Below are 24,524 nucleotides of genomic sequence, written 5' to 3' on the forward strand. Positions count from 1 at the left end.
TATAAATGGTATCATACAATATTTGTCCCTTTTTTGGTCTGGCTTGCTTCACTTAGCATCATGTTTTCAAGGTTCATCCATGTTGTAGCATTTGTCAGAATTGCATTTCTTCTTATGACTAAATCATATCCCATTGTGTGTATACACCACAGTTTACTTCTCCATTCATCTGTTGGTGAACACTTGAGTTGTTTCCACTTTTTAGCCACTGCGAATGAGGTGTGTGGATTTTCATCACCACCTCCAGTATTTGTTTCCGGGTGGGATATCTTACCATGGCTTCCATTAGTATGTCTTCCAGCTCCTGTTTATGTGATTTCGTTCTTCCCCCTTCACATGCAGGTTAAATATAAAGCTGACCTGAAGAAACTTCACAAGCCTGTGACTGACATGAAGGAATCTCTGATAATGAATCATGTGCTGAATACAAGCCACCTTGCCAGTTCTGTAAGTTCAGTCATTTGCTATAGAAACAGCACGTTTCACCCGTTTGCAGCGGAATTCCTCTGCTGAGCTCACATACATCTCCTTCTCTGCTTCCGGATGCTAGATTTATTAGAAAGCTCTTTTGTGTGAATGCATCCTTCCAAATTACAGCATTAGTCTGTCAACTCTCTACGGATTGTGACACCTCTCAGAATGTAAAAAAGCTTTTATTCTTAGAATATTTAAACTTTGTATTTTCCAATTAACTAAGTCCTTCCCTGCTTCTAAGGACAGGGAATCATGGTTTGGAGTAATTTCTTTCACTTTTCACTTTTCCAACCTCCTTTGAATACGCCATATAACCTAAGTGTTGGCCATCCTGTATCAACTGGGCAGTACTGGATGTGGATCTTCCTCCTTTGACACATTTGCGTAACCCCCCACTTAGTGTTTGCTGCTCTTAGTTTGGTCTTGACGATGCTGCTGTGTAAATATCTAACCTAAAAGGGAAAAACAGAAATGCTGAGCAGCTTTTCCATCCATGTGCCTTTTTGCCATCTTCCCCTCAGTACCAGTACAAGAAGAACTATGAGAAGAGTAAAGGCCACTACCACACAATACCTGATAATCTGGAGCAGCTTCATCTAAAGGAGGCCACAGAGTTACAGAGCATAGTAAGTCAATCAAGACTTTTTTCCCTGAAGCACGTTCAGCTACAGTGTCAAAAACGTTCATGAATTCCCCTCAGAATGGTAGTGATAGTTTTAGTAACCATTGCTGGAGGAAAATGTCCAAAGATATAGGGGAGCTTGGAATTTAGCAGCATTTTGAAACAAAATTTTATGCTATGCATCACAGCATCAACACGTATTGGAGAAGTAGTGTCTATACATGCCATGTGTGTTACTCAGATCACTGACGGGCTGGAAGCATAAAGATTATGTTACAAGGGGGACAGTCCCAATACGATAACCCCAGTGTGCCCTCATGAGTCTGCACCCCCACTTAGGAAACGTTGCAATGATGACAGAGAGCCTTTGGAGGACTTTGAGCAGAAAAGTAACATGATTAAATCTACCATTGAAGTATCTGTGGGTATTTAAGGAATTGAAAATTTGTAAAATAATTAAGATTCTCCAAAGAAAGGACTCAGAGAAGGAGTTTGCTATCACATGACTTCCTACGTCACAAATCCAGAATTATTTAGGTCCCCTGTTGGGCATTAACCGAGAGGGCTAAATTACTAGAAGTGTTTTCGTGTCATCTGTGAAGCAGCCCGTGCCCCCAGGTTTCTATTTTCAGCAAGATTGCTAAGATTGAGCATTGCTATGAAGATGCTGTATGAACAGGGCCTCTGTCTCTCTGACTTTCCATTTCTGAGTATCTGTGGGCTGCCCCCACTCGTAATCACATGTCCACATCCTCCATTGGATTGGAACATTGTATTTGTAATGATGACGACATTGTATTTGTAAAGTAGCACTAGGGCTCTTTTGAGAACGTCAGATTTCTTAGTAAGTCAGTCCACATGTAAACTCTTTCTCATTTTTATATGAATTTATATTGGCTTCATTGAATATGTGACGGATTATGACCTAGATCCAGTTCATGACATATAAAGAAAGTTGTGTGTGTTATCTCTTGAATCGAGACCCCAGGTCTCTGATAAAATTCTTCATAAAAGAAAAACTGGAGATATTTCTCAGAAACATTGACAGATGCTGTGGTTACAGTGTTCACCTCTAGGCCTATCTGATCTTGGCCGACCTTCTCTGGCGGGGGACGTTCCCCATGCATTTCCTTGCCTCGGCCTTTCTCTCAGCTGATTCTTCTGCAGTGATTCTTTTGTCTTCTTGAATTGAACACAAATCCTAATTCTGCCTTGCCGACAGTAAGGGTGTTTTCTCTCAGGCAACAACAAAAAGGTGCTAGATCTGAAACATAAGAACCTGTTTTGAGTGGCAATGAGATGCCATCCATGTGGACTGATGTATCAGTTAAAAAATACTATCCCTACACTGGTCTCTGTCTGGGAATTGACCAGAGGAGATCTATCTAATAAGGCTTTTCATCACTAGGTGAAATACAAAGAAAATTATGAAAAGGAACGAGGAAAGCCCATGTTGGACTTTGAAACACCAACATATATTACTGCCAAAGAGTCTCAGCAGATGCAAAGTGGGGTAAGTCCTACAAAACACACCACAAACGTGCCATCAAGCTGTTAAAGACAAGCTCTGCCCACACATGTACCCAGCCTTCTGTTATCCAAAAGTTGTAGGTAATGGAACTTTTTCACATGTGGTCGCTAAAATGTTTCCGTCTCTGAAATGTTATGGTTCAGTTACACTAAATGCTCCAAATAGTAAATACTTGATCATATATGTTTCATTTCAACTCTTTTGTAGCATTAGAACATAGCAAACTATTCTTAACTTTAACTGAAACAAATTATATTGAATGTTATATGAATTTTTCTTTGATGAATGGAAAGTTCCCTCTGCACAGAACCACCATTGGCTTTGGAATGCTCCTAATAGGAAGCCCCAGGCCAAACAAAAGAGTAATGATCAAGATGTTTATCAAAACATCAGATGTCAAGATGCCATATTTCCTATTTAGAAATTTAGAAATGTAAGCACAAGCATCTAAAAAAATTTGTTTTTTTCCTTTTTAACCAACAGCAGAGAAGAATGGAATCTTAGTTTGAATTTTAGGAAGTTTTCACTGGGAAACAGACTTATTTTGGGTTGCTTTTTACCTCTCCCCCATGGGGCATATCTCCAACCATAAAGATAAATGGTTGTTAATATGAGACTGACGTGCTACCTACTGCACTAACGAGGCACCTAAATGGTTGTTAATAAAGTAGCACTCTGTGGAGCTTTCTGGTGTAAAGAAGGCCAAATAATCAAACGTTTAACCTAACTTCATACAATTGGTGAATTTGGGTAAAGGGGCTATGGAAGTTCCTTGTACTAGTCTTACAACTTTTCTGTAAATTTAAAATTCTATCAAAATTAAAAATTATAAAAATGGAGTTCCAGCATTTATTCCAAGTCTCCCAATGAGACAGCTTAGTCCAGGGATTAGAGAGGAGATGAGGGAGCTTGTGACTCAGTGGAGAACAAAATCTTAGGATTTCTCTGTGTCTCATTGTCTACCTTATCTATTCGGAGATTAAAAATAATAAGTCATGATTATGAAAAAGGCCAAATTTGCATTTTGTGCCCTCAGGCTCTTCTTCCTCTGTGTTGTTATTTTGCCCTTACTTTTAATTCAGAAGCAAAATCTTGTTGCCTCAGGAGAGATGACAGTGGATTCAGAGTCTTGGTGGCGCACGTGTCCTTCCCCTTCTGCTGTCCTTCCCTGCTGTGAGGCAGATGGTGGGGCAGCCTCAGTTACAGTGCTGGACATATGAACGAGGAGCCCAACAGGCTTCTCAAATTCTGAGTCTCCTTGAGGCCATTTGTTGTAGACAAAATATTTCCAGAACAACCAGATACCTTTCAAATGTGTGACCATTAGCTAAACTATGATCCAGTTAAGGGGTCATACATGGAAGGACAGTGTTGTGATTTTTTTTTCTTCCTAGGTGTGAGAAATAAGTTGTAATAAAGATCCTTTTTTTAATTTCTGTTTCCTTCCTACTCACATTAGAAAGAATATAAGAGAGATTATGAAGAGTCCATTAAAGGCAGAAATCTGACGGGCCTGGAGGTCACGCCAGCTTTATTACATGTCAAATATGCAACCAAAATAGCCAGCGAGGTAGTGTCCACTTGGTCTTTGCTTTCGCTCTTGATCCCAATAATTGCACTAATGACACTCATCAATGTGTTCCTTCTACCATTTTCATCACCATCTAACTTTAGCGGATTTCAAGTTGGGTTCACATGTGTTTGGTATTACCACCTAATCTCTTACCCACGTTAATTCTTCTCATTTTTTACTTGAATACCTAATGAAATGTGTTAGTTTCTTATCTGATATTTAATATTAACTATGAAGCTTATACCCTGCCTTTATCATATCTTTAATCACTAAGCTGTAACTACTTAAAATTGGAGGTTTTTTTTTTTTTTGGTCTTTGTTTGCTTGTTTGGTTTGGCTCTTCACCTAAGAGGAATGATCCAGGCTTTCTTGTCAGTGGTGTTGCTTTTATTTTGTGATATAGAAAGAATACAGGAAAGATCTAGAGGAAAGCATCCGTGGGAAGGGTCTCAGTGAAATGGAAGACACGCCTGACATGCTAAGAGCAAAGAACGCCACTCAAATTCTCAACGAGGTAGGCCCACAGCGTCTTCTCCTCCCTAACCAAGTTACAACAAAAAAAAAAAGAGAAGAAAGAGAGAGGTTTGAATTTCAAATTCCATATCCAACATGGTTATTAACTGTTAAATAAAATATATCTCGGTGTGCCTGGGTGGCTCAGTCGTTAAGCGTCTGCCTTCAGCTCAGGTCGTAATCCCAGGATCCTGGGATCAAGCCTCACATCAGGTTCCCTGCTCCACGGGAAGCCTGCTTCTCCCTCTCCCACTCCCCCTGCTTGTGTTCCCTCTCGCTGTGTCTCTCTCTGTCAAATAAATAAATAAAATCTTTTAAAAATTATATATATATATATGTATACATATATACATATATATATCTCTCAATTTCCGATGAGTCGATACTATGGTTTGCATCCAGTGGCTTTCGTAATCTGCTATTTATCTAATAGTATTTGATTTAACCATGATCCATTTGGTATGCTCATTTAAATTAAAACATCACATTGGAGTGTTATGCACCTAAGTTCAGTACTAGTTATGTAGCAAACCAGATTTAAAATGCCCTTTTTACTCTGATTTTCTAAGTAGGGAATGCTAAAAGTGGTCAAAAGGAAGCCTCACATGTGGACACAAGTAGAACAGTTTCCTAAAACAGGTTTCTGTGGCCACCACTGCATCTGACCACAGGGAATAGCAAAGGTGAACACTAGCAACCGAATAGTGGTATAGTATGTGGATTTACCGTCCCTCTGTATGTACATTGACTGCCTCGTCACGGAAGTTAGGTAACTCTTGTTTTAATGCTACTACAGAAAGAATATAAGAGAGACTTGGAGTTGGAAGTCAAAGGAAGAGGCCTGAATGCCATGGCCAATGAAACCCCCGACTTCATGAGGGCCAAGAATGCTACTGATATTGCCAGTCAGGTCAGTGCTACTATTCCATGTCAACCTAATTTGGTCGCGATTACAAGGACACAGTGTTGTCCTTCTGTTATCTTACTTGGTTGATTAACAGTCCTATGTCTATAGTGGCATTTTTAAACATCTGCCTGGTGGAAGCTGTTCTGATAGAAAGAGCACAGACACTTCATCCGGCCGCCTTTTCATTGGTCTTTCTGAGTCTATAGCCACAGAGGACATTCAGAGCAAAGGGGAGAAGTTGGAGAGCTTGAAGCTAGGACAGATTCGGACATCCTGGTCTTGTTTCTTAGTCAATACCCACCCCCACCCCCATTCGGCACCAAGAATTCCTTGCTTAGAACAGTTTGGGAGTTCTTTCTTTCCCTTCTTCCAAGACCTAAATTTAAAAGGTAGTTTTTAACATCTCGCATTATCTTTTGCTTATTTGTTCTGCCTCCAGCTCTTAATATGTGAACAATCCATACCTTAATAGGTGTTGATTATCTTGCTCCTTTCCCACTACTTCTCCCCTTCCCAGCCCCTGTACCCAACTAGATAGTAAGTCTTTCAACAACTAGGACTCAACCTTTCCAAATCTCACTCTTTAGTATAAAGCTATAAACACAAAAGGAAAAAATATATGTTGAGTCTCAAATGAATGAATCCTTTTGGGAAAGAAATATTGACCACCTCGTAATCAAATGAAATCAACAAATATGTACATTATAAACATTTACCCAAGTGTTGGGTGTTCTTTTGCAGATTAAGTATAAGCAATTAGCAGAAATGGAAAAAGCCAATTTCACTTCTGTGGTTGATACTCCGGAGATCATTCATGCCCAGCAAGTCAAGAACCTTTCAAGCCAGGTAAGGACATTCATCGCAATATCACACATAGACCCCAATCATGAAGTCTTTCCATTAATACCTACGTAGGCTCTTTCAAATCACAGTTTTGCCCAGTAACGGAGAAGGGATTCATCTGTGATGCAAGTTTGGGTCAGAGGTGAGATTTCTGTATCAGAATTAAGATAGATTATATGAGGGAACTTTAAGGTACTGAAGAACTCTTACATGGTAGCATCCGTATTAATGAATCAGTATTTTAACCTGTAAAATCTCCTATAATGTGGATGTAAATTGTATGTACAAATCAGGAAGGAACAAAGTAGACAGTCCATAATCTTCTTAACTAGATTGACCTATGTCATCCACAGCAACCATGCGATCTAACCCTGCTTCCTCTGTGAGGGATAATGCTGAGAAATGAAGGAAAGTATGATGTCCTTTATACAGCAGGATGTACCCCTGTTTGTTTTAATCTTCAGTGATATCAGAGATCTGCAATTTATTTAAGTAGCTCCAAATTGTCTTCTGAGCAATGAGTTATAAAGCCATAGTGACCTGACCAGGCTGTGCTTTATAAACACCTGGGAGTGTAGGTTTCCTGGCCCCACCCTGGAATTTTGAAGCTAGTAAGCCTGATGTAGTCCCTGGAAATCTGTTTTTATTTGTTTGTTTGCTTCTTTGTTTTTGTTTTTTTAATATTCACAGGCGATCTCTCAATGGCCAGTTGGGTCAGGGGAATCATGGATTTAAGTCCTTCATTAGCAATATATAATTTTATATCCTAAAATTAGACATGAAAAAAATAGTTATCACTGGAGAATGGTTTATTTAAGAAACAGATATATTCAAATGGGAGAAATGAACCTTTTCCGGGGGGGGGAATGGGGAAGCATTTTATTACCAAAATTATCTGGGCCCCAGACTACCATGTTGTGTTCATTGAAGGACGCCAACATTCTTGAGGCTGTGAGGGCTTGCCGGCCATAGAACTTTGAGCCTTTCCCATTGCTAATCTTTAAGGAAAACCTCAGAGCGCAGGCTTGTTCAAGGGAAGAATTAAGCCTCTTTCTCTGTCCCCTTGGAGGTTTCCTCAGCCTAGTTCCTCAAGGCCTAAGATATGGCCAGGCAGATTTCTTCCTTCCCAATTTAGATTAGTATTTACCTTTGAGGGGTGTAGTGGTGCTGATGCTTTCTACAAAATTGCTTCTCGGTTGCCAGTGAAAAGTATGTATTTTATAACTTCTGAGTCTCATACTGGGGGTTAATGCAAGCAGTGTGAATGGACCTACAAATTCAGGGTAATATACTACATACTTCCTAATGCCAGGGGTCTGGGACTCTTCACTCTCAGAACACCCCCAAGTTCCAAGTACAGACTAACCACTGCTCTTAGTGACTAGCACTAGCTCAGCAAACCAGTTACGGCAGCGGCTTTTGCTTAACCTTAAGAAAACAAAAGGAAAAGAAAAAAGAAAAAAAAGGAGGACGGGTCTTACCGCTTTCCCAGGACCATGGAACTGTTTGCCTTACATTTGCATAACGAAGAGGAGTCATTCAGGTGACTTTTTCCTGAACTAGGAAGGTGGTGAACTGCTCTTTCCTTCCAGAAATCTTTGTTTTAACTGGCTTCCTGTTCAAAGTCTGGGCTGAAAATCTCTTACTGGTTAAAACGGCTTCTTTGTTGCCTTTGAGGAGATTAAATCTTTCAACACATAAATGTAATTCGTAATTTGTGTGTAATACAGTTTAGATGAAAGAGATGTAGAAAGAATAGTTTTATCCCCTTGCAAAAGTAGCTAGCCTTTCCTCAGCCCTCCACACCCAAACTTCCCTAAAAAGTGGGAGAAACTGGAGCTAAAGAAAGCTGGGGAGAGGGGCGCCTGGGTGGCTCAGTCGTTAAGCGTCTACCTTCGGCTCAGGTCATGATCCCAGGGTCCTGGAATCGAGCCCCGTGTCGGGCTCCCCACTCTGCGGGAAGCCTGCTTCTCCCTCTCCCACTCCCCCTGCTTGTGTTCTCTCTCTCGCTGTCTCTCTCTGTCAAATAAATAAATAAAATCTTAAAAAAAAAAAAAAAAAGAAAGCTGGAGAGAAAAGTGAAAGGACTCGGTGACGAGCAATAAAAAAAAAAAAATCTGGGGCGCCTGGGTGGCTCAGTCGTTAAGCATCTGCCTTCGGCTTATGTCGTGATCCCAGGGTCCTGGGATCGAGCCCCACATTGGTCTCCCTGCTCAGCGGGAAGCCTGCTTCTCCCTCTCCCACTCCCCCTGCTTGCGTTCCTGCTCTCACTATGTCTCTCTCTGTCAAATAAATAAATAAATAATCAATCAATCAATCAATCAATCTGGCCCAAAGGTGGAGGAAGTGTTGTGCTGCAAAGGTTAAGGGAAGTGAACAGCTCAGTCTCGGGACCAGTGGCACAGGTGTTGGGAGGAAGAGCAGACCTCTGTGCACAGTCTTCAGCCAGAGGCGAGGCAGAGTGGTGCCTAAGTGGGGTGTCTCTCAATTGGATGGGGGACCACGATCCGGTGGAAGCTGGTGGCGCTGGCAGTGAAAAAACTCACCTGAGGCAGAACAAAGGAGGGAGAAGTTTTGGGCCCACAGCGCCGGGGGCGGAGGGCAGGACGGCAGAGAGGCAGTCTGCAAGGAGGTAGTGGCCGGGGACTGCTTTTAAAGGGGGGAGATGGGAAGGGATGGCAACGTACGGAATCCTCCCTGTTTGGTAACTGCGCCTCATTGTAAGCCATCCATTGGTCACTTAGGGCTTACGGATATTTTGAGGTGGGCCGCTTCATGGGCTTTTCTACATTCCATCGCTCAAGCCTGTTTGCCTGCAGGCGGCCTCTGCCGGCAGGGGCGGGAAAGCCCGAGAACGGGGACGGCTGGCTCGGAGCCATGGCTGGTCAGTCGGGCATAATGGCGGCCCCAGGTCTGTTTAGAGGGGCCTCCGGAGCTGCGGCACCTCCCTGCCGGGCCTGTAGCAGGAACCCCCAACCTGTTCAGAGCTCAGTGAAAATCGCCTCGTCACCGGTGAAGGCCAGCTTTACACAGGCCTGCTGATGGCTCTTCACCCCCCTGCTTTTCTCTCCCTGCCTGTTGGTCGTCTGGCTCCTGGCTAAATGGCCCCATCCCATTCACAGGAGACACCCCATCGCCAGGAGCCTGGTTGTCTGTCACCTTCCTCTGTGTGGACCAGCCAGCAGGGGCCTCCTTCTGCTCTCTTTGCCATGACAGTGGGTTTTATTAAATGCCCATGCTCAGGTCTCCCAGAAAGAAAAGACATGGAGCTCATTGACCAAGAGAGGGCTCTGCTTTACAACCCCCTAACGTCCATGAACAGTCTGAAAACTACAAAGGACTTTCCTTCTGCTGAGCAGGAACGGCCGTGGTAGGTCCCACTGGCCCATTTCCCTGTGGTGTTCACCGTCCTTATTTCTTGGAATCTATTCTCAGAAAAAGTACAAGGAAGATGCAGAGAAATGCATGTCCTATTATGAGACTGTTTTGGACACCCCAGAGATACAGAGAGTCCGGGAGAACCAAAAGAACTTCAGCCTTGTAAGTTTTCATTGACTCTAAGACACAGCCCACTGATCCCTGGGATAAGGTGGGCATGGTGGCTGCCTCTGGGCATACACACTGGGCCTCCCCTCTGCATGGGGGCGGTGGGACAGCCCTCCCCAACTCCCACCTGTGGCCCAGGAAACATGTGCTCCGTTCTTCTCCAAGATCACCTTGTATTCCCCAAATCATAGCCTAGAAGACCCACTGCTACTTTGTCAGTGGCTTCTTGTCACCGTATGTGAACTATCTCCATCTTCCATTAGTGGTGACATCTGTCATTTTCAAAATTAATTCAGGAAGGGATGCATTTTTTTTTTAAAAATCTAACTTGACACGTTACCATTTTTAGGGTTTAAAAAAAATTTTTTTTTTTTTTTACAAAATTCTTATTAAAGAGTTTCCCTTCAGCTATCAGACGATGATTGTTGTGGCACAGACATTTGGTTTTTATCTTAATTTGGACTTTTACTTCCCTTGCACAATAGAGACAATTTAAAATATATTTTAAAATGTTGAAATCTTAACAAGATGTTTACTCTTTCTTCATAGCTTCAATACCAGTGTGACCTTAAAAACAGTAAAGGAAAAATTACAGTTGTTCAAGACACGCCAGACATACTACGTGTTAAAGAAAATCAAAAGAATTTCAGCTCGGTATATTTACTATTTATTTTCCATTGAACGCTAACCTAATAATTCCTTTCTCCTCTTTAAAAATATGCTAGCCTCATCTTGATTCAGACAATTAACATCTAACCTCCCCAGTTAATACTTGTGGTTATTTGTTAAAATTTCCCATGCTTTGCTCTAAAAACATCACTCCAGACGCCATTTGAAATAACACCTTAAATCTGCTAACAAAGTAACTTTTCTTTTTAATTTTTTAAATCCCAGAGCAGTAACATGTGTTGTCTTGCTCCGTGAAGATGGATTTCTTTTTGACATTGTGATTTCTTTTACTATCCTTCCCCAGAATAACTGACTTCACATTTCTTTAATGGATTTTGTTTTCATATGGGAGAGGTCTTTTCAAATCAGCATCGTCCCGGTTTTTCTCATTCTGTATTAATACATTATGATAATATTAAATCTCAAGATCTGGAGAGTTGTCCGTGTTGTACATATGGTTGGACTTAATGATGCTGACGTGGAAGACGTCAGATCCTCCGGCACACGGCTAAGAACATTCTCTAGTGTCTTGTTTTCACAGAAGCCATGTTTCCTAGTCTTCCTCCAGGAATTGCTGGGCTTTCCTTTCTTCTGTGTAATGTTGTCCTGATTCTGAATGCCCCAGGTTTTATATAAAGAGGATGTCTCGCCGGGAACGGCAATCGGAAAGACCCCTGAGATGCTGAGAGTGAAGCAAACACAGGACCACATTAGCTCGGTAAAGACCCCCCTCGCCCCCCTACCAGAGACTCATCCGCTGCGTTTTCTGCCTTCCTTGGATAATTTACTTTGAGGGCTGAGCTGCACTCAAAACTGTTGTCTCCAGAAGCAGCTAAAGCTGCTGAAGCAGGTGCCTGTGGTGAGGGCCATCCCCCAATCAGTGCAGCCAGAGCAGGTGGCAGGAGGGGAGGTTACCTGTGGGAAACCGAGGCCGATGTCAGAGCAAACCAGAGCTGGACCGTGGTTCAAGCGGTCAAAACAGATTATTTTTTTTTAAGATTTTATTTATTTATTTGAGAGAGAGAGAGCATGAGAGGGGGGAGGGTCAGAGGGAGAAGCAGACTCCCTGCTGAGCAGGGAGCCCGATGCAGGACTCGATTCCGGGACTCCAGGATCATGACCTGAGCCGAAGGCAGTCGCTTAACCAACTGAGCCACCCAGGCGCCCGGTCAAAACAGATTTTATGCAGGACTGTTGCAATAGGGGAAAGAGATCTCAGTATGAAACTGGGCTCAATTCCAAAGGAATTGCAAGGAAAAGTAAGGATTTATAATCGGGGCGGGGGCGGGGTGGATAAAGAGGCAGGCGGAGGATAGAAAATTTGAGAAACTGTCAGGGGTAAGGGAGGTTCTGGCTGAACCTACCTAACATGATTTTTGCTGGTGGCAGGCCAGGGTGACCAGATGTTGCCTGGTGGGGCTGGTGGGGTAGGGAATTTGGTCAGATATCAAGGGTGAAGACATGCCAAGGGTAGGGGGATTCTCGCTAAACTGACTTAGCAGGATCCTTGCTACAATCAGGCGATACAAAGATAGACTCAGAAATCCAAAAGTTGAGGCCTATTTGGGAAGAAGATTCAGAGGACCCTGACTGAAGTTTAGTCAAGGAGAGACTCCTTGTCACTTGTAAGAAAGTAAAATATGTTAAAGTCGAAAATTCAACCTTCCTGGGTATATGTTGTGAATGTATTGGTCCTAGCCAAACGAACTGTTGGGTATAACAACATCTGAGTGCACAGGAAAGGTAAGGGGCTACAGTCTGAGTATGGACCCCCCTCTGCTCCACCCCAAACGGACAGGAGAGAGACCAAGCATTGTCCTCTGACCTAGTGTTAGAATGGAGCCCCGTGCACACTAAGTATAGAGTTTGTATTATTTAAATTGTGACTTTACAAACTGCAGAGCTCCTAACCAAACACATGCACATGTTCCCATTTTTATACCTGCAGGTGAAGTATAAGGAAGCCATTGGACAAGGAATCCCAATTCCTGACCTGCCTGAAGTAAAACGTGTCAAGGAGACACAGAAGCACATTAGCTCGGTAATGGCCCATGTGCTCAGCACACATTTGTGCAACCAGCCACCTCCCAATTGCTCCCTAGCTCTCTGTCATCCCTTCTTCCCAGGCCTTAGGAATGGTATAAACCTCTCTCCATCCTAGATAAGAAACCTCTGTCTTCACACCATCAAGGAGCAGAAGGGACTTGACTTCTTGACTAATGATCATGCCTGCAGTTCCTAGAGTAAAAAGTGCCAATGGTAGTAATAAGGTTATCAGAATGATCTTGAGTTAAAAGATATAATCATAAAAATAACACAAAATATTATATATTTTATGTAATTATATATTAGATAATTGGCATATAAATTTTAATTTTATATAATGTACACAATTATAGATATAACATACATATATATTACATAATATCATATGTAATATTTTGTGTTACTCCAGTGTATATATTTGCATGTACGTGTATCTCAGGACAATTCTCCCCTGTCCAGGAAAACTCTAGGTTGACTTGTGAAGTCTCTGCAGCCTTCTCCTCTCCCTTTCAAGATCTCTTGCCCAATTTCCTCTACTGTCTTGCAAAGGTGGTGTATGTTTAAGGTGCTCACTGTCCCACAATCTACCCACAATGACATACTCTATATTAAGCATGTTCTCTATGAGGAATTCCAGGCACCTGTGCATAGTGGATGTGTGTGTGGGAGGGGTGTCCCTCACACCTTAAATAATCAGGTTAAGCATATGTTTCTCCTGACCTCTATCAGGTTAGCCCAGCCTCTGCTCCCCACCTCCCAAAACACACACACACACACACACACACACACACACACTCACTCTCAGCTTTCCCATCCATAAGCACATTCTAAGAAATAGCTGGCTACTAGCAAGAGACCCTGTGGAGTTTGGGAAATAGTTTATGGCCAATAAAAGGTGAGGACCTTGGTCTTAGAGATTCTGTTGGTCACTGGAGGCCTCAAGTCTCATTTTGTTGTCATTAGGAGACACGTGGTATTTCTCTTGAACGTTACTCATATTATTTAGATCTCTTTCTTGTTTCATTCTTTGCTTATACTCTGGCTTCCTTGTGGTACAAATTTCATTTAGGGTTTTGTGTCCACAAATCAAGAAAACTCTTTTAGTCACTTTTGATTGCAACTTCCTGTCTTTCTCTGATTATGTTTTGTTCTGTTATCCATGATCTCGGTTCTGCTGCCTTGCTGGGTAAAGAAACACAAATTTGTACTAAAACAGTAGATTTTTAAAGATCCCTCAAAGTTTCCCAGCAAAACAAAGATATCACCACTAGTTTGTCAGTGTTTAGGGGAGTTAATCTGTGACCTAAACCCCCTGCGTTGTTCATGTTGCTCCCCACCCCATGCTCAAGTACACCATTGACCAATTTATTTAAAAAGAATTCATTCATTCCTTTAAGCTGACAAGTCTTAACATTAAAGGGAAAGAAGGAAAAGAAGGGGGCCAGAGGTTCAGGAAGTTCCTTATTCTTTTCATTAAAATTTATTGGCCTTTGATACGACCCTAAAAAATAGGGACTTCCCTCAGTTTGAAAAACACCAGTTTACATGATCCAACAACCATCAGTAGAAATATCAAAGAAAGATGCTCTTTCTGAAAAATATACTTTTAGGTCTCCTTATATTAAGAGTACCTACAGACTAGGGGGCCCCTAGGAATTTTCAGTAGAAAATATAAAACAAAATTCCCAACCTTGAAGGAATAGAGTATCCCATGAATAGAAAATTTTAGGCCAAGTAACCTATTTAATTAAGTACAAATCTACTGTGGACCTACTAATACTAAATGTTATGAAGTGGTTCGATTTTTCTCACTGTTGAATTTATTACTTTTTAATGCATTTTAGAAATGTTCTAAGTGTTGACAACAGAAAATGCATAATTTAGTACCAAGTGTTCAAGGGTAGTAAAGTTATTTTTGAGGGGGGAACATAAATATTTGTGGAGTTTCTTTTCTGTCTTCCTTGAGTTTCATACTTGAAAGCTAGATTGTTTTTAAGAGTTTCCACCACGTAGCCCACAGATGTAGCCATAATCCAAAGGATTCATGGTCATTTCACCTTTTTGGCTTAGATTCTAATTATCTTCTACAGGTTATGTACAAAGAAAACTTGGGAACAGGCATTCCAACCCCTGTCACTCCAGAGATTGAGAGAGTCAAACGCAATCAAGAGAACTTTAGCTCGGTATTTACAAATATATCAAATTAGAAACTCAATTTCCCTACTTTTAAAAGTTTACCAGAATAACTCATTATCCTTTTTTAAAAAGTAACATCTTAACAATCCTGTGTATGTGTGTGGGCGGGGGGAGGGAGGGAGGGGTGTGTATTATTACCTGACCAAACCATCTGAACTTACAGAAGTGACTCGCTTTTCTGGTGGTACTTTAACATTTTTAGCGACTGACAAGTGTGAAAACTTAGATCTGAAATACTGTAAGTAGAATTAACACAAGATTCCTCATTATTATACTCATTTCCTATAACTCAGTGCTTTGTGTTGTACTTTTTTATCCCCAGAATTAGCATGGTAGAGTTCATCATTAAAATTGTGAAGAAAAAGTAAAAGCATTATCCTTACTAAATATTACTCACTAAAAGACTCCCTCTTCACACAAACTACCTGCCCCTAATTTTCTCCCTTCCTTAATCTTTGTGCCTGTTTTGAATGTCTTCTGGGTACTTTCTTGTATCTCACAGGTTTTGTACAAAGAAAATTTGGGGAAAGGAACCCCAACACCTATCACTCCAGAGATGGAGAGAGTCAAACGCAATCAAGAGAACTTTAGCTCGGTATTTCTTAGGGGGCAAAAAATAAAATCCCTTAATTCTTATTTAAAATAATATTTTTAACACATTACAAACATATTTTTTTCCTGTAAAATTACTAAATTCATATAATGAAAATAATGATACCAAATATTACCTCAGTTTTCAACCCAAATCTAATTTAGTATTTACTTGAGTTCTGGTGTGAAATTTTAACTGCGTTTTCCCTAAAACATAATGATAGATCACTTTCCTTAAAAACCCATAATATTCAGTGTTTGGTTTTTTTCCCCCTCAAACCCTCCTTTAATAACAACAGGTGTTTCTAACTGGTGTGACACATGTCAAAAGTAAAAATCTAACATCCCTTCAAAAGGTCAATGTTAACTAGAATTTTATTTGTGCTTATTCTGGCTCTGTTTGATGTATTTTTTGTGTTTGTAACTTTTTGTAAAAGAATGTGATTCTTAAATATTTTCATTCAAGAGATGGCAGAGCAATTTACAGTTAAGTCAGAAATGTGGCTCAGCTATTTTTTGTATACCATGTAAGAGAAATGAGCTTTCCTTTGGAATAGTTTAAGGATCATTGAAAGCTAATGTTTATTTAGCTTTTAGTGTCTATTAATATTTATTTTATTCCCCCAAACCTCTCTCTCTTTCTCTCTCTCTCTCTGGTTCCTTAGAGTTACCAACAACTCATTATGGATATTAATTTCAATTAACTTGAACACTCTTTGATAAGGCCTCATCCTTCTGTCTTTGAGAGAGGACCTCTATTACTAAGTGACTCCTGCCTGTGGCCTGGCAACTGCGTCTTTATCACTGCCACTCAGAGACAGACATCGCCCTGTGTGTGACTAAACGTCACAGTTGTTCTATTACTTGAGGTTGTTTAGGCCTATTTTATGCCATTATGAAAACGAAAATACTTTTAGGGACTGTTTTGAAGATCAGGTTACCTAAAAGATGGGTCCAAGCTGATGTGACTGTTGGTTTTGTGCACACAGATTTTGTACAAAGAGAACTTGAGCAAGGGGACCCCCATTCCTGTCACTCCTGAGATGGAGCGAGTCAAACGCAATCAAGAAAACTTTAGCTCGGTATTCAGGAGAAAGCTCCTTTAATTCCATATTTAAAAAAATAATAATTTTCTAAAAAACAAACTTCTATTAGTCCCTTTAAAATAATCAATTTAACATTTTTAAAATTTCGTCAACTGAATTCTGTTTTCCACGTCGTTTACTTATCATTTGATTCTAACATTTTATATCTTCCATAATAGTCCCTTAAAACTTTTAATTGGTTCCTTTCCTTCTCTTTTCAACTTTTATGTTGCTGCTGGGACTTTTGAAGTTCACTGATGTCCAAAAAACCCAAACACTGTAGCTATTATTTACTTCATCTCTAAGATGTTTCTGGGTTAGTGTAGCTCGAAGACAGTACTCGAGGCCACATGTAGAAATAGTGGCTCTTGATTGGGAATGGTGGTTGCTTTAACCTAGATCTTGTCTGGATAAACACAGGACAGAAAAAGAAAGTAGCTCAGTGATGGAACCCAAAGCAGCCTTGTCTTGATATTTGTGCTAAACAAGCCATTCCATGAATAGAAATCCAGACCTTCTGATTTCTTTTAAATACACAAATCAGATCATAAATTTATACTTAATGTTACTTTTTATTTTATTAATATTGTTGAAAAATTTGTAATAGTCTGTGAAACTTCTGTATAAGGATCTTAAGAGTTACTTATACCTGAGATAGAAAATCAAATGTCAATAGTAAAATTTAGCTGGATTTTTTTGGGCGGGGGGCGGAGCAGGTTTGATCCAAAGTGGTTTTTAATTGTGAGTTCAAATAGTTTCAGGAAGTTTGATTCTTCCACAGTAACTTTCTTCGGTCCCACTGTCTTTTGGTTTTGTTTTGTTTTGTTTTCCTTTGTTTTTAATTACTATTCACTAACAACCTTTCAACTTTGTTAAATTGTCAATGTAAACATCACTTGTTGGAATGTTCACTGTTTTCCCTGTGGGATGATGATGATGATGATGGTGGTGGTGGTGATTTTGATGATTATTTCTTCTTTTGGAAGAATTAAGGTTTGCATTAATTTTCAAAATTGTATGTTAATTATTTTCTTCTATATTAGAGTAAGTATTATTGATATTTATATCTGAGATCTTAATGATCCTGATGATCCTGGACAGTTTTTTTTCCCTAAGTAACCATTTGTATTCATTGTTACACAAATTGCATTTAGGCAAAATTGTCCGGGGGTGCATAGAGCTTTTAAGATTCCATGGGAAATAAATAGTACTATGTATTAAAACATTAACTTTCAGACTTGACCACCTCCACAACTTGAATATACTCCACAAAGACCAATTTTGCTATACTGCATAGATTTGGTGGGTTTTAAATATCTGTTATTCTGCAAAACAGATGTTCTATGTAGATAAGTATTTGCCAATCTAATTAAAAAATAATTTTTCTATTGTACACTAAGCACTTCAGTGCTCTTATGAAATTGTAGTTTTTTCCTTAATTCCCAACACAGGAAACAAACCTTCAATATAAATGAGTTAATAGTAAGGTGAATATCAAATACACTGGCACTTTAGCTAAGGAAATATGGAGCATATCGTCATCCCAATCTGTGTTTGAAGAGACAGTTTGACTTGGTGAATTTGTCTTTCCTGTTTGATGTCTGTAGTCTCATATTAGGATCCTTACAGGACAGGTGAAAGGGCTGTTTGGACTGCTCTTGTTTTTTTCTGGATGCTTTCTTGTGTTGTACAGGTGTTGTATAAAGAAAACCTCGGGAAAGGGATCCCAATTCCCATCACTCCAGAGATGGAGAGAGTCAAACACAATCAAGAGAACTTTAGTTCGGTATTTAAAAGAAAAAAAAAATCCCTTTAACTATTTTTAAACCAAAAATTAATGGCTATATTTTAAATCTAATCAGCTTATCCCAATAAAAACTCTGACATGTCTTGTTCACAACTTAATGCTGCCATCTCCTGTGAATCCATTTCCCCATTTTGGTTAAACATTAATACCATCATTTGACTTTTTTTTTTTTTTTAAAGTGTTCAGTATATATCCTAGCCTTTAAAAACATGACCTTCTTAGTGTGTAAGCACCCACATTTATCCTGCTTTGGCAAATTTGATCTGGATGTAAAGCTTACAAAAATGTATTTAGCAAAGATCGGACTCTTGGCTTACTTCCTGTTCTAACCTTCTCTGTCCCTACTGGTATTTGTACAGATACCGTGAAGTTTCTTTTTTTTTTTGCATCTTGTCATTGCTCTCCATTTGCTTTAAAAATAATTAATTCCACCCAATATGTTTGCCCAGACTAAAAATTAAATACTTGGACTTCTTTTGAAAGTCAACAAAAAAGGTTTGTGCACATGTATCTTTATGTATACAATGTTTATAAAAACCCAAATATCCTTATATGGTTTATTAATAACATTTCCAAATCGAAAATAACTTCCTTGGTTCTCCTTTTGTCTCTTACCCTTTTTAATTCTTTCTCTTCCTCATAACTGGGGGAGGGGGGTACTAATTGTTCCCTTTCATGGTGCACTACTGCTCAGCGCTGCAGAGGTTAATTCAAACAAAAGTAACAAAACTTTCCTATCTCAGTTTTTTGCTGCTCTTTCCTGCATTCCCTTACTTATAAGTATGTCTTTAGGCTCCTACAGGTTGGATCTAGAAGCTTCTGGTATTTCCCTTCCTCCTACCTATTCTCTTCCTCTTTGCCCTTCTTCTCCCCACTTCTCCACAAAAGGGGAAAGTGGTTGATTGCTCTTTTTGTTCTGGATGCTTTCTTATCATACAGGTGCTATACAAGGAAAACCTGGGGACAGGAATTCCAATCTCCATCACTCCTGAGATGCAGAGAGTCAAACACAATCAAGAAAACCTTAGCTCGGTATTTTGGAAAGAAAGGGAAAAAGAAGATGCCACTTAACCTCATAATTATATAATACTTAACATTTATTCTTTTTTAAAACCCACTACCCTTCCTTTGTTTCTAATATACCTCACTTAGCAAAAGGACAATACTCTTTGCATTTTTATGTTACTGCTATGGATTCAACTTTTTAAAAACATTTTAGTTAATTCTGATAGCGATTACATCTGGTATTTTAAAATATATATATTTTTAATTTGCTTGGATAACAACAAAACTGAGTTCTAACAATCTCAAACCCCCATGTGATTGTTGGGAGGCACTGTACTCCTAGAAATGACAAAATAACATGAATAACTGTCAGCAGTTCCCCAGCAGCTGAGGTCCTTGCTGCCTAGAGACTCTGCTTCCCAGCCCAACCATGGCCGCCATTAAAGTAGTTTGTGGCAGCTTGCCAACCTGTAACTCCTGGCTCCCTGGACTACTGTGTCGTTTGGTAACAAGGAAGTTGAACTCACACTTAAAATCTTACAACAAATTAAATGTTACCTAACTTTTTTTTTTTTCTGGATGCTTTCTCATCACACAGGTGTTGTATAAAGAAAATATGGGCAAGGGAACCCCTATACCTGTCACTCCAGAGATGGAGAGAGTCAAACACAATCAAGAAAATATTAGCTCGGTACTTTGGCAAGAAAAGAAAAAGCTACTTCTTTAATGATTTAAAATAATACTTATTAATCCTACTTTTAAAAAACATTTTGTGAATTTTGTTGATCTCATTTATCCTTCTCTCCTAGAAGGCTACTCTTAGCTTTAACCCCGTAATAACAAGAATGCTTTAATCTATAAAGTTCTAATATCAGGAAGTAACAGATTTTCCAATAAAATGTCCTTCCGCTCCTCTGCCCCTGAACTTACTCTCTATCTGCTATCCTCAAGGTCTCTGTTTTACGTACTCCTGAAATTTGGGGGGTGGCGTGATAGGTATGAGAGCTCTTTCTGGAAAATTGGGAGTTGTGATCAGTTTTTGCACCCATGACTTGAGGTTCTAATTTACCCTGTTAGATTTAGACAAAGAGACCTTGGGGGAAAAATAACCCCTGATCCTCTCCTCCAAGGACAATGACATTTCTGTTCCATTTGGTATTTATTTTAGTTTGCTTGGATAACAACAAAATCGAGTTCTAACAATCTCAAATTCCTCATGTGATTGTTTGGAGGTACTGTGCTCAGAGAAATGAAAACATTAAGATCCACTAGTTTCAGAAGATGATTTATCAATTTACTTAAAAATGAAGTGTCACTTGAACTGTTTTTGCTTTACCAACTTTAGTTTTTTGTTTTGTCTTCATCGTGGTCTCTGCTAACTTTACAGACCACTTCCTGTAAGCCTGTGCTCTGTGACATGATACATGTTTATAATTTACCAGGGGGTTGGGATTTGTATGGGGAAGATGTTAGCTCCCGTTAGGAAGAACCTGGTGGCCCTCCACATCAGCGCTGTCTGCAGCTTTCTCCAATACTAGAGAGCACTGCATCAGAATCACCCGGAGCATTTGTTAGTCAGACTGCTGGTGCTGTCCCCAGTTTCTCATTCTGTAGGTCTGGTGCGGGGCCAGATTTGCAATTCTAGGAAGTGCTCAGGTGATGCTGACCTTGCTGTTCAGGGACCCCACTCTAAGAACCACTACTTTAACAGAATTCTTTCTCTTGAATGCCATTTCCCAAACCTCCCGTGTCCCCATGAATGACACTGAAGGGAGACACTGAGGTAATGATGCTAGTGATATAATGGCTGAAAACGTTTTTCTTTACTGATAAGTTTGGTGAACTAAAGCAGGAGGCAGAGCACAGATAATGGCAGGGGAAAAAAAGAGTAGAAGGAATCTTTGGTTTTGGGCCCACAATTTTATGGATGTGTCTATATGAGTTTAAGTGCTGCAAGACAGGCCAGTCACCTGCTGCCGTATAGGGAGCACCTCCACCTTCTTGGTGTCAGTCAAGCACATTCCCCTAAGTCCTGTTACAAGATGATCTGTCTGGTGCTTGAAATGCATAGACGTAAAATAAAGCCCTTCTCTCATCCCTTTTGGGCACCCTGCAAGTTCTGTCTTGCAGTCTGCCAGGATTTCAGGGCACAGTCCTACCCTGGAAATGTGTGTCTTGCTATAACTACACTCAACTTCGTTTGGAAACATACTCCTTTCCACCTAACCTTCTTGCCCAAATGGTCTGGCACCCTGAGCCTCATAACACATGATCTCTTCCGTTTAATCTTTTGGTAACTGTAATTTTTTTTTCTTTTTGCCTTTTTGGATCCATTGAACCCACGTAGGTTTTGTACAAAGAAAATGTGGGGAAAGCCACCCCAACCCCTGTCACGCCAGAGATGCAGAGAGTCAAACGCAATCAAGAGAACATTAGCTCGGTATTGTCTTGAGAAACGAAAGTGCTTTTAATTTTGCAAAGTAACCCCTGCAGTTTGGCCTGCTCCTAACTCCATCCCAGGTTAAAAACAAGCAAAATGCCGGTTTTTTAGAATCCCCTGTAAATGATATACTACACTTACTATTGCCATTAACTTTTTAAGCTTTCTTCTTGAGAGCTGTTCTCACTCATGTAACAGATTAAACATGGAGTTTTCTCCCCCAAATTGCATTATGTTTAATAGTCTGAATATTGCCTCTTCATGATTTTCGGGTCCAACTTTGTATCTCACAGGTGTTATACAAAGAAAACTTGGGGAAAGCGACCCCTACACCCTTTACTCCTGAGATGGAAAGAGTCAAACGCAATCAAGAAAACTTTAGCTCGGTATTTTGGAGAGGAAAAGAGAAATTGTTACACTTTCAATAACCCTGGCAAATATGGTTATATCACTAATTTATCTCACAGTTTTCCCAAAGCTTTCGTTTATTTTTAAAAATTCTTTACCCACTTAAAAACGATAAACCAACCCCACCAGTTCAACCTGATTTAATTCTTTCTTCATCTTGTGCTTTATGTAATAACATTTTAATGGCTTTATCTTCCTGACATGTTTCTTATAGAGTGTGATATAATTGAGCCATAACACCAGCTAGATGATGGTTTTTAGAACTGGTTTTCTGCTATCTGATGTCTGGATGCTCTCTTGGCTCCTCTAGGTATTATACAAAGAGAATATGAGAAAAGCAACTCCGACACCTGTTACTCCAGAGATGGAGCGAGCTAAGCGCAACCAAGAAAACATTAGTTCGGTATTGTCTAGGATTAAACACAGGAGTAGTGCAATGACTTGGAAAATAACATTTTAACATCATATAAACACGCCTTTCTCATTCAACTGGGAAGCACACTAAAATGAAAAAACAAAATGCAACATCTTGAAAAATAACATTTTAACACCATAAAAATGTGCACCTCATTCAACTGAAAATTTACATTAACACAACTGTGCTTTTAAATTCCAAATGATCATACTAAGATATAACAATTGCCAATGTTTTCTCTTCCTTTTATTTTACTGGGCGGGCGGGGGGGGGGTAGTCTTACATAACCAACTGTAACAAATTGACTTCCTAACATCCTCAATCTGCTCTCCTTTATTTTTAAGGTACTCTATGAAACAGGTAATATTCTGATATGGATGCCTTCTTTGGCTTTGATATTTTGGGTTTTTCGTGTCTGGCGGACTTTGATTTCTGTATTAACATTGGTTTATGAAATCTGGGCATAAACCTATGAAAATGATCACTTGTTGAAAAGGATAGTTGTTTGGGAGCATCTGGCTGGCTCAGAGCATGTGACTCTTGACCTCAGGGTCGTGAGCTGGAGCACCATGCTGGGTGTAGAGATTACTTAATTAATTGAACTTTAAAAAATTTAAAAGGATAGTTGTTTTGAATGTCAGAATCCCATCTAGTGCCAAATACCATCCAGTCTGCAATTCCTAGCAAATGCCAGAGACCATTTTCTTCCTATCCTCTCTGAAATTCTCTGCCTTGTCTCCTTTGAAAATGAAAGTTACATTTTCAAAGTCAAAAACATGTCCCTTTTCTCCTGATGAGAGCCCTGCCCATTAGTCCTCATGCTTATCTGTTCTGCTATTGGTCAAGGGTATCACTGGGTCCTTTCAGATGACTCAAGCTTCCCTCCCCGGCTACTTTTATCTCCCTGTGTTGGAAAAGTTTTTGAGGCTTCAGAATTAGAACAGTACCGTGACCTGTACTTAATTCATGGTCTCTCCTCTATCAGGTTCTTTATTCTGATAGCTTCCGGAAACAAATACAAGGCAAAGCTGCCTACGTCTTGGACACTCCAGAGATGAGACGGGTGCGGGAGACCCAACGCCACATCTCAACGGTGAGTCAGAAATTCTTAAGGATCAATTGGCCAGTCTGCTGGATTATGTGGAAAAGGAAATGATCACACCATCATATTTTCATAAAATCAACTCATGAAATTTCAGGTGAAATATCATGAAGACTTTGAGAAACACAAGGGTTGCTTCACACCAGTGGTGACGGACCCTATCACCGAACGAGTAAAGAAGAACACACAGGACTTCAGTGACATTAACTACCGAGGTATTCAGAGAAAAGTAGTAGAGATGGAACAAAAACGGAATGACCAGGATCAGGAGACCATTACAGGTATATGAGCCCTGGGGGGCGGGGGCAAAGGGGGTAGAAGAACAAGAGTGGCATTACCCATAGGAAGCTAAAGGATAAAGTACTTCAGCCTGTGTTTTCATCAGCTGTAAAAGCAAACAGTTCTTTCACAGCTTGCAAAGCTGGTACCTTTCCTACCTTATGCTTTGTTCTCGGAGAAGTCATGACCAGAAATAAGCTAAATTAGTGTTAGTCCTCCTGTGGTTAAGTTCATGCCTTGCTTTCCAAGTTATTAGGAGTCCTCCAGAAACATCTGTTCTGATCCTTGGTCTTACTTGCAGGTTTCCGTGTCTGGCGTACTAATCCTGGCTCAGTGTTTGACTATGATCCAGCAGAAGACAACATTCAGTCACGAAGCTTACACATGATTAATGGTATGTTATAGCTAACAGCATGAAGGTCACCATTTAATGGGCTCAGGTCAATGACCTCTAGGAAACTATAGTTTTCAG

The 24,524-nt window shown here is 40.1% G+C and overlaps 1 protein-coding gene across 17 annotated transcripts in view; it reads left to right on the forward strand.

Moving 5' to 3' along the window:
* Window positions 1-24,524, forward strand: part of NEB (nebulin) — a 200,570-nt gene that overhangs the window by 170,276 nt on the left and 5,770 nt on the right. For 4 of the 17 annotated variants that reach the window (XM_035008051.1, XM_035008034.1, XM_035008035.1 and 1 more), the window contains 23 exons: window positions 343-447; window positions 996-1,100; window positions 2,505-2,609; window positions 4,087-4,197; window positions 4,604-4,714; window positions 5,510-5,623; window positions 6,362-6,466; window positions 9,899-10,003; window positions 10,559-10,663; window positions 11,304-11,396; window positions 12,627-12,719; window positions 14,815-14,907; window positions 15,423-15,515; window positions 16,501-16,593; window positions 18,290-18,382; window positions 19,343-19,435; window positions 20,007-20,099; window positions 21,756-21,848; window positions 22,142-22,234; window positions 22,567-22,659; window positions 23,657-23,764; window positions 23,871-24,054; window positions 24,354-24,446. In XM_035008051.1, the coding sequence (XP_034863942.1) occupies window positions 343-447; window positions 996-1,100; window positions 2,505-2,609; window positions 4,087-4,197; window positions 4,604-4,714; window positions 5,510-5,623; window positions 6,362-6,466; window positions 9,899-10,003; window positions 10,559-10,663; window positions 11,304-11,396; window positions 12,627-12,719; window positions 14,815-14,907; window positions 15,423-15,515; window positions 16,501-16,593; window positions 18,290-18,382; window positions 19,343-19,435; window positions 20,007-20,099; window positions 21,756-21,848; window positions 22,142-22,234; window positions 22,567-22,659; window positions 23,657-23,764; window positions 23,871-24,054; window positions 24,354-24,446 (2,374 nt within the window). The remainder of the gene's footprint in view (window positions 1-342; window positions 448-995; window positions 1,101-2,504; window positions 2,610-4,086; window positions 4,198-4,603; window positions 4,715-5,509; window positions 5,624-6,361; window positions 6,467-9,898; window positions 10,004-10,558; window positions 10,664-11,303; window positions 11,397-12,626; window positions 12,720-14,814; window positions 14,908-15,422; window positions 15,516-16,500; window positions 16,594-18,289; window positions 18,383-19,342; window positions 19,436-20,006; window positions 20,100-21,755; window positions 21,849-22,141; window positions 22,235-22,566; window positions 22,660-23,656; window positions 23,765-23,870; window positions 24,055-24,353; window positions 24,447-24,524) is intronic. The other 13 variants (XM_035008039.1, XM_035008036.1, XM_035008037.1 and 10 more) reach the window with 13 other exon arrangements.

This window comes from Mirounga leonina, unplaced genomic scaffold, assembly GCF_011800145.1.
Source record: "Mirounga leonina isolate KUSES-001 unplaced genomic scaffold, KU_Mleo_1.0 Mir_151, whole genome shotgun sequence".
NCBI lineage: Eukaryota > Metazoa > Chordata > Mammalia > Carnivora > Phocidae > Mirounga > Mirounga leonina.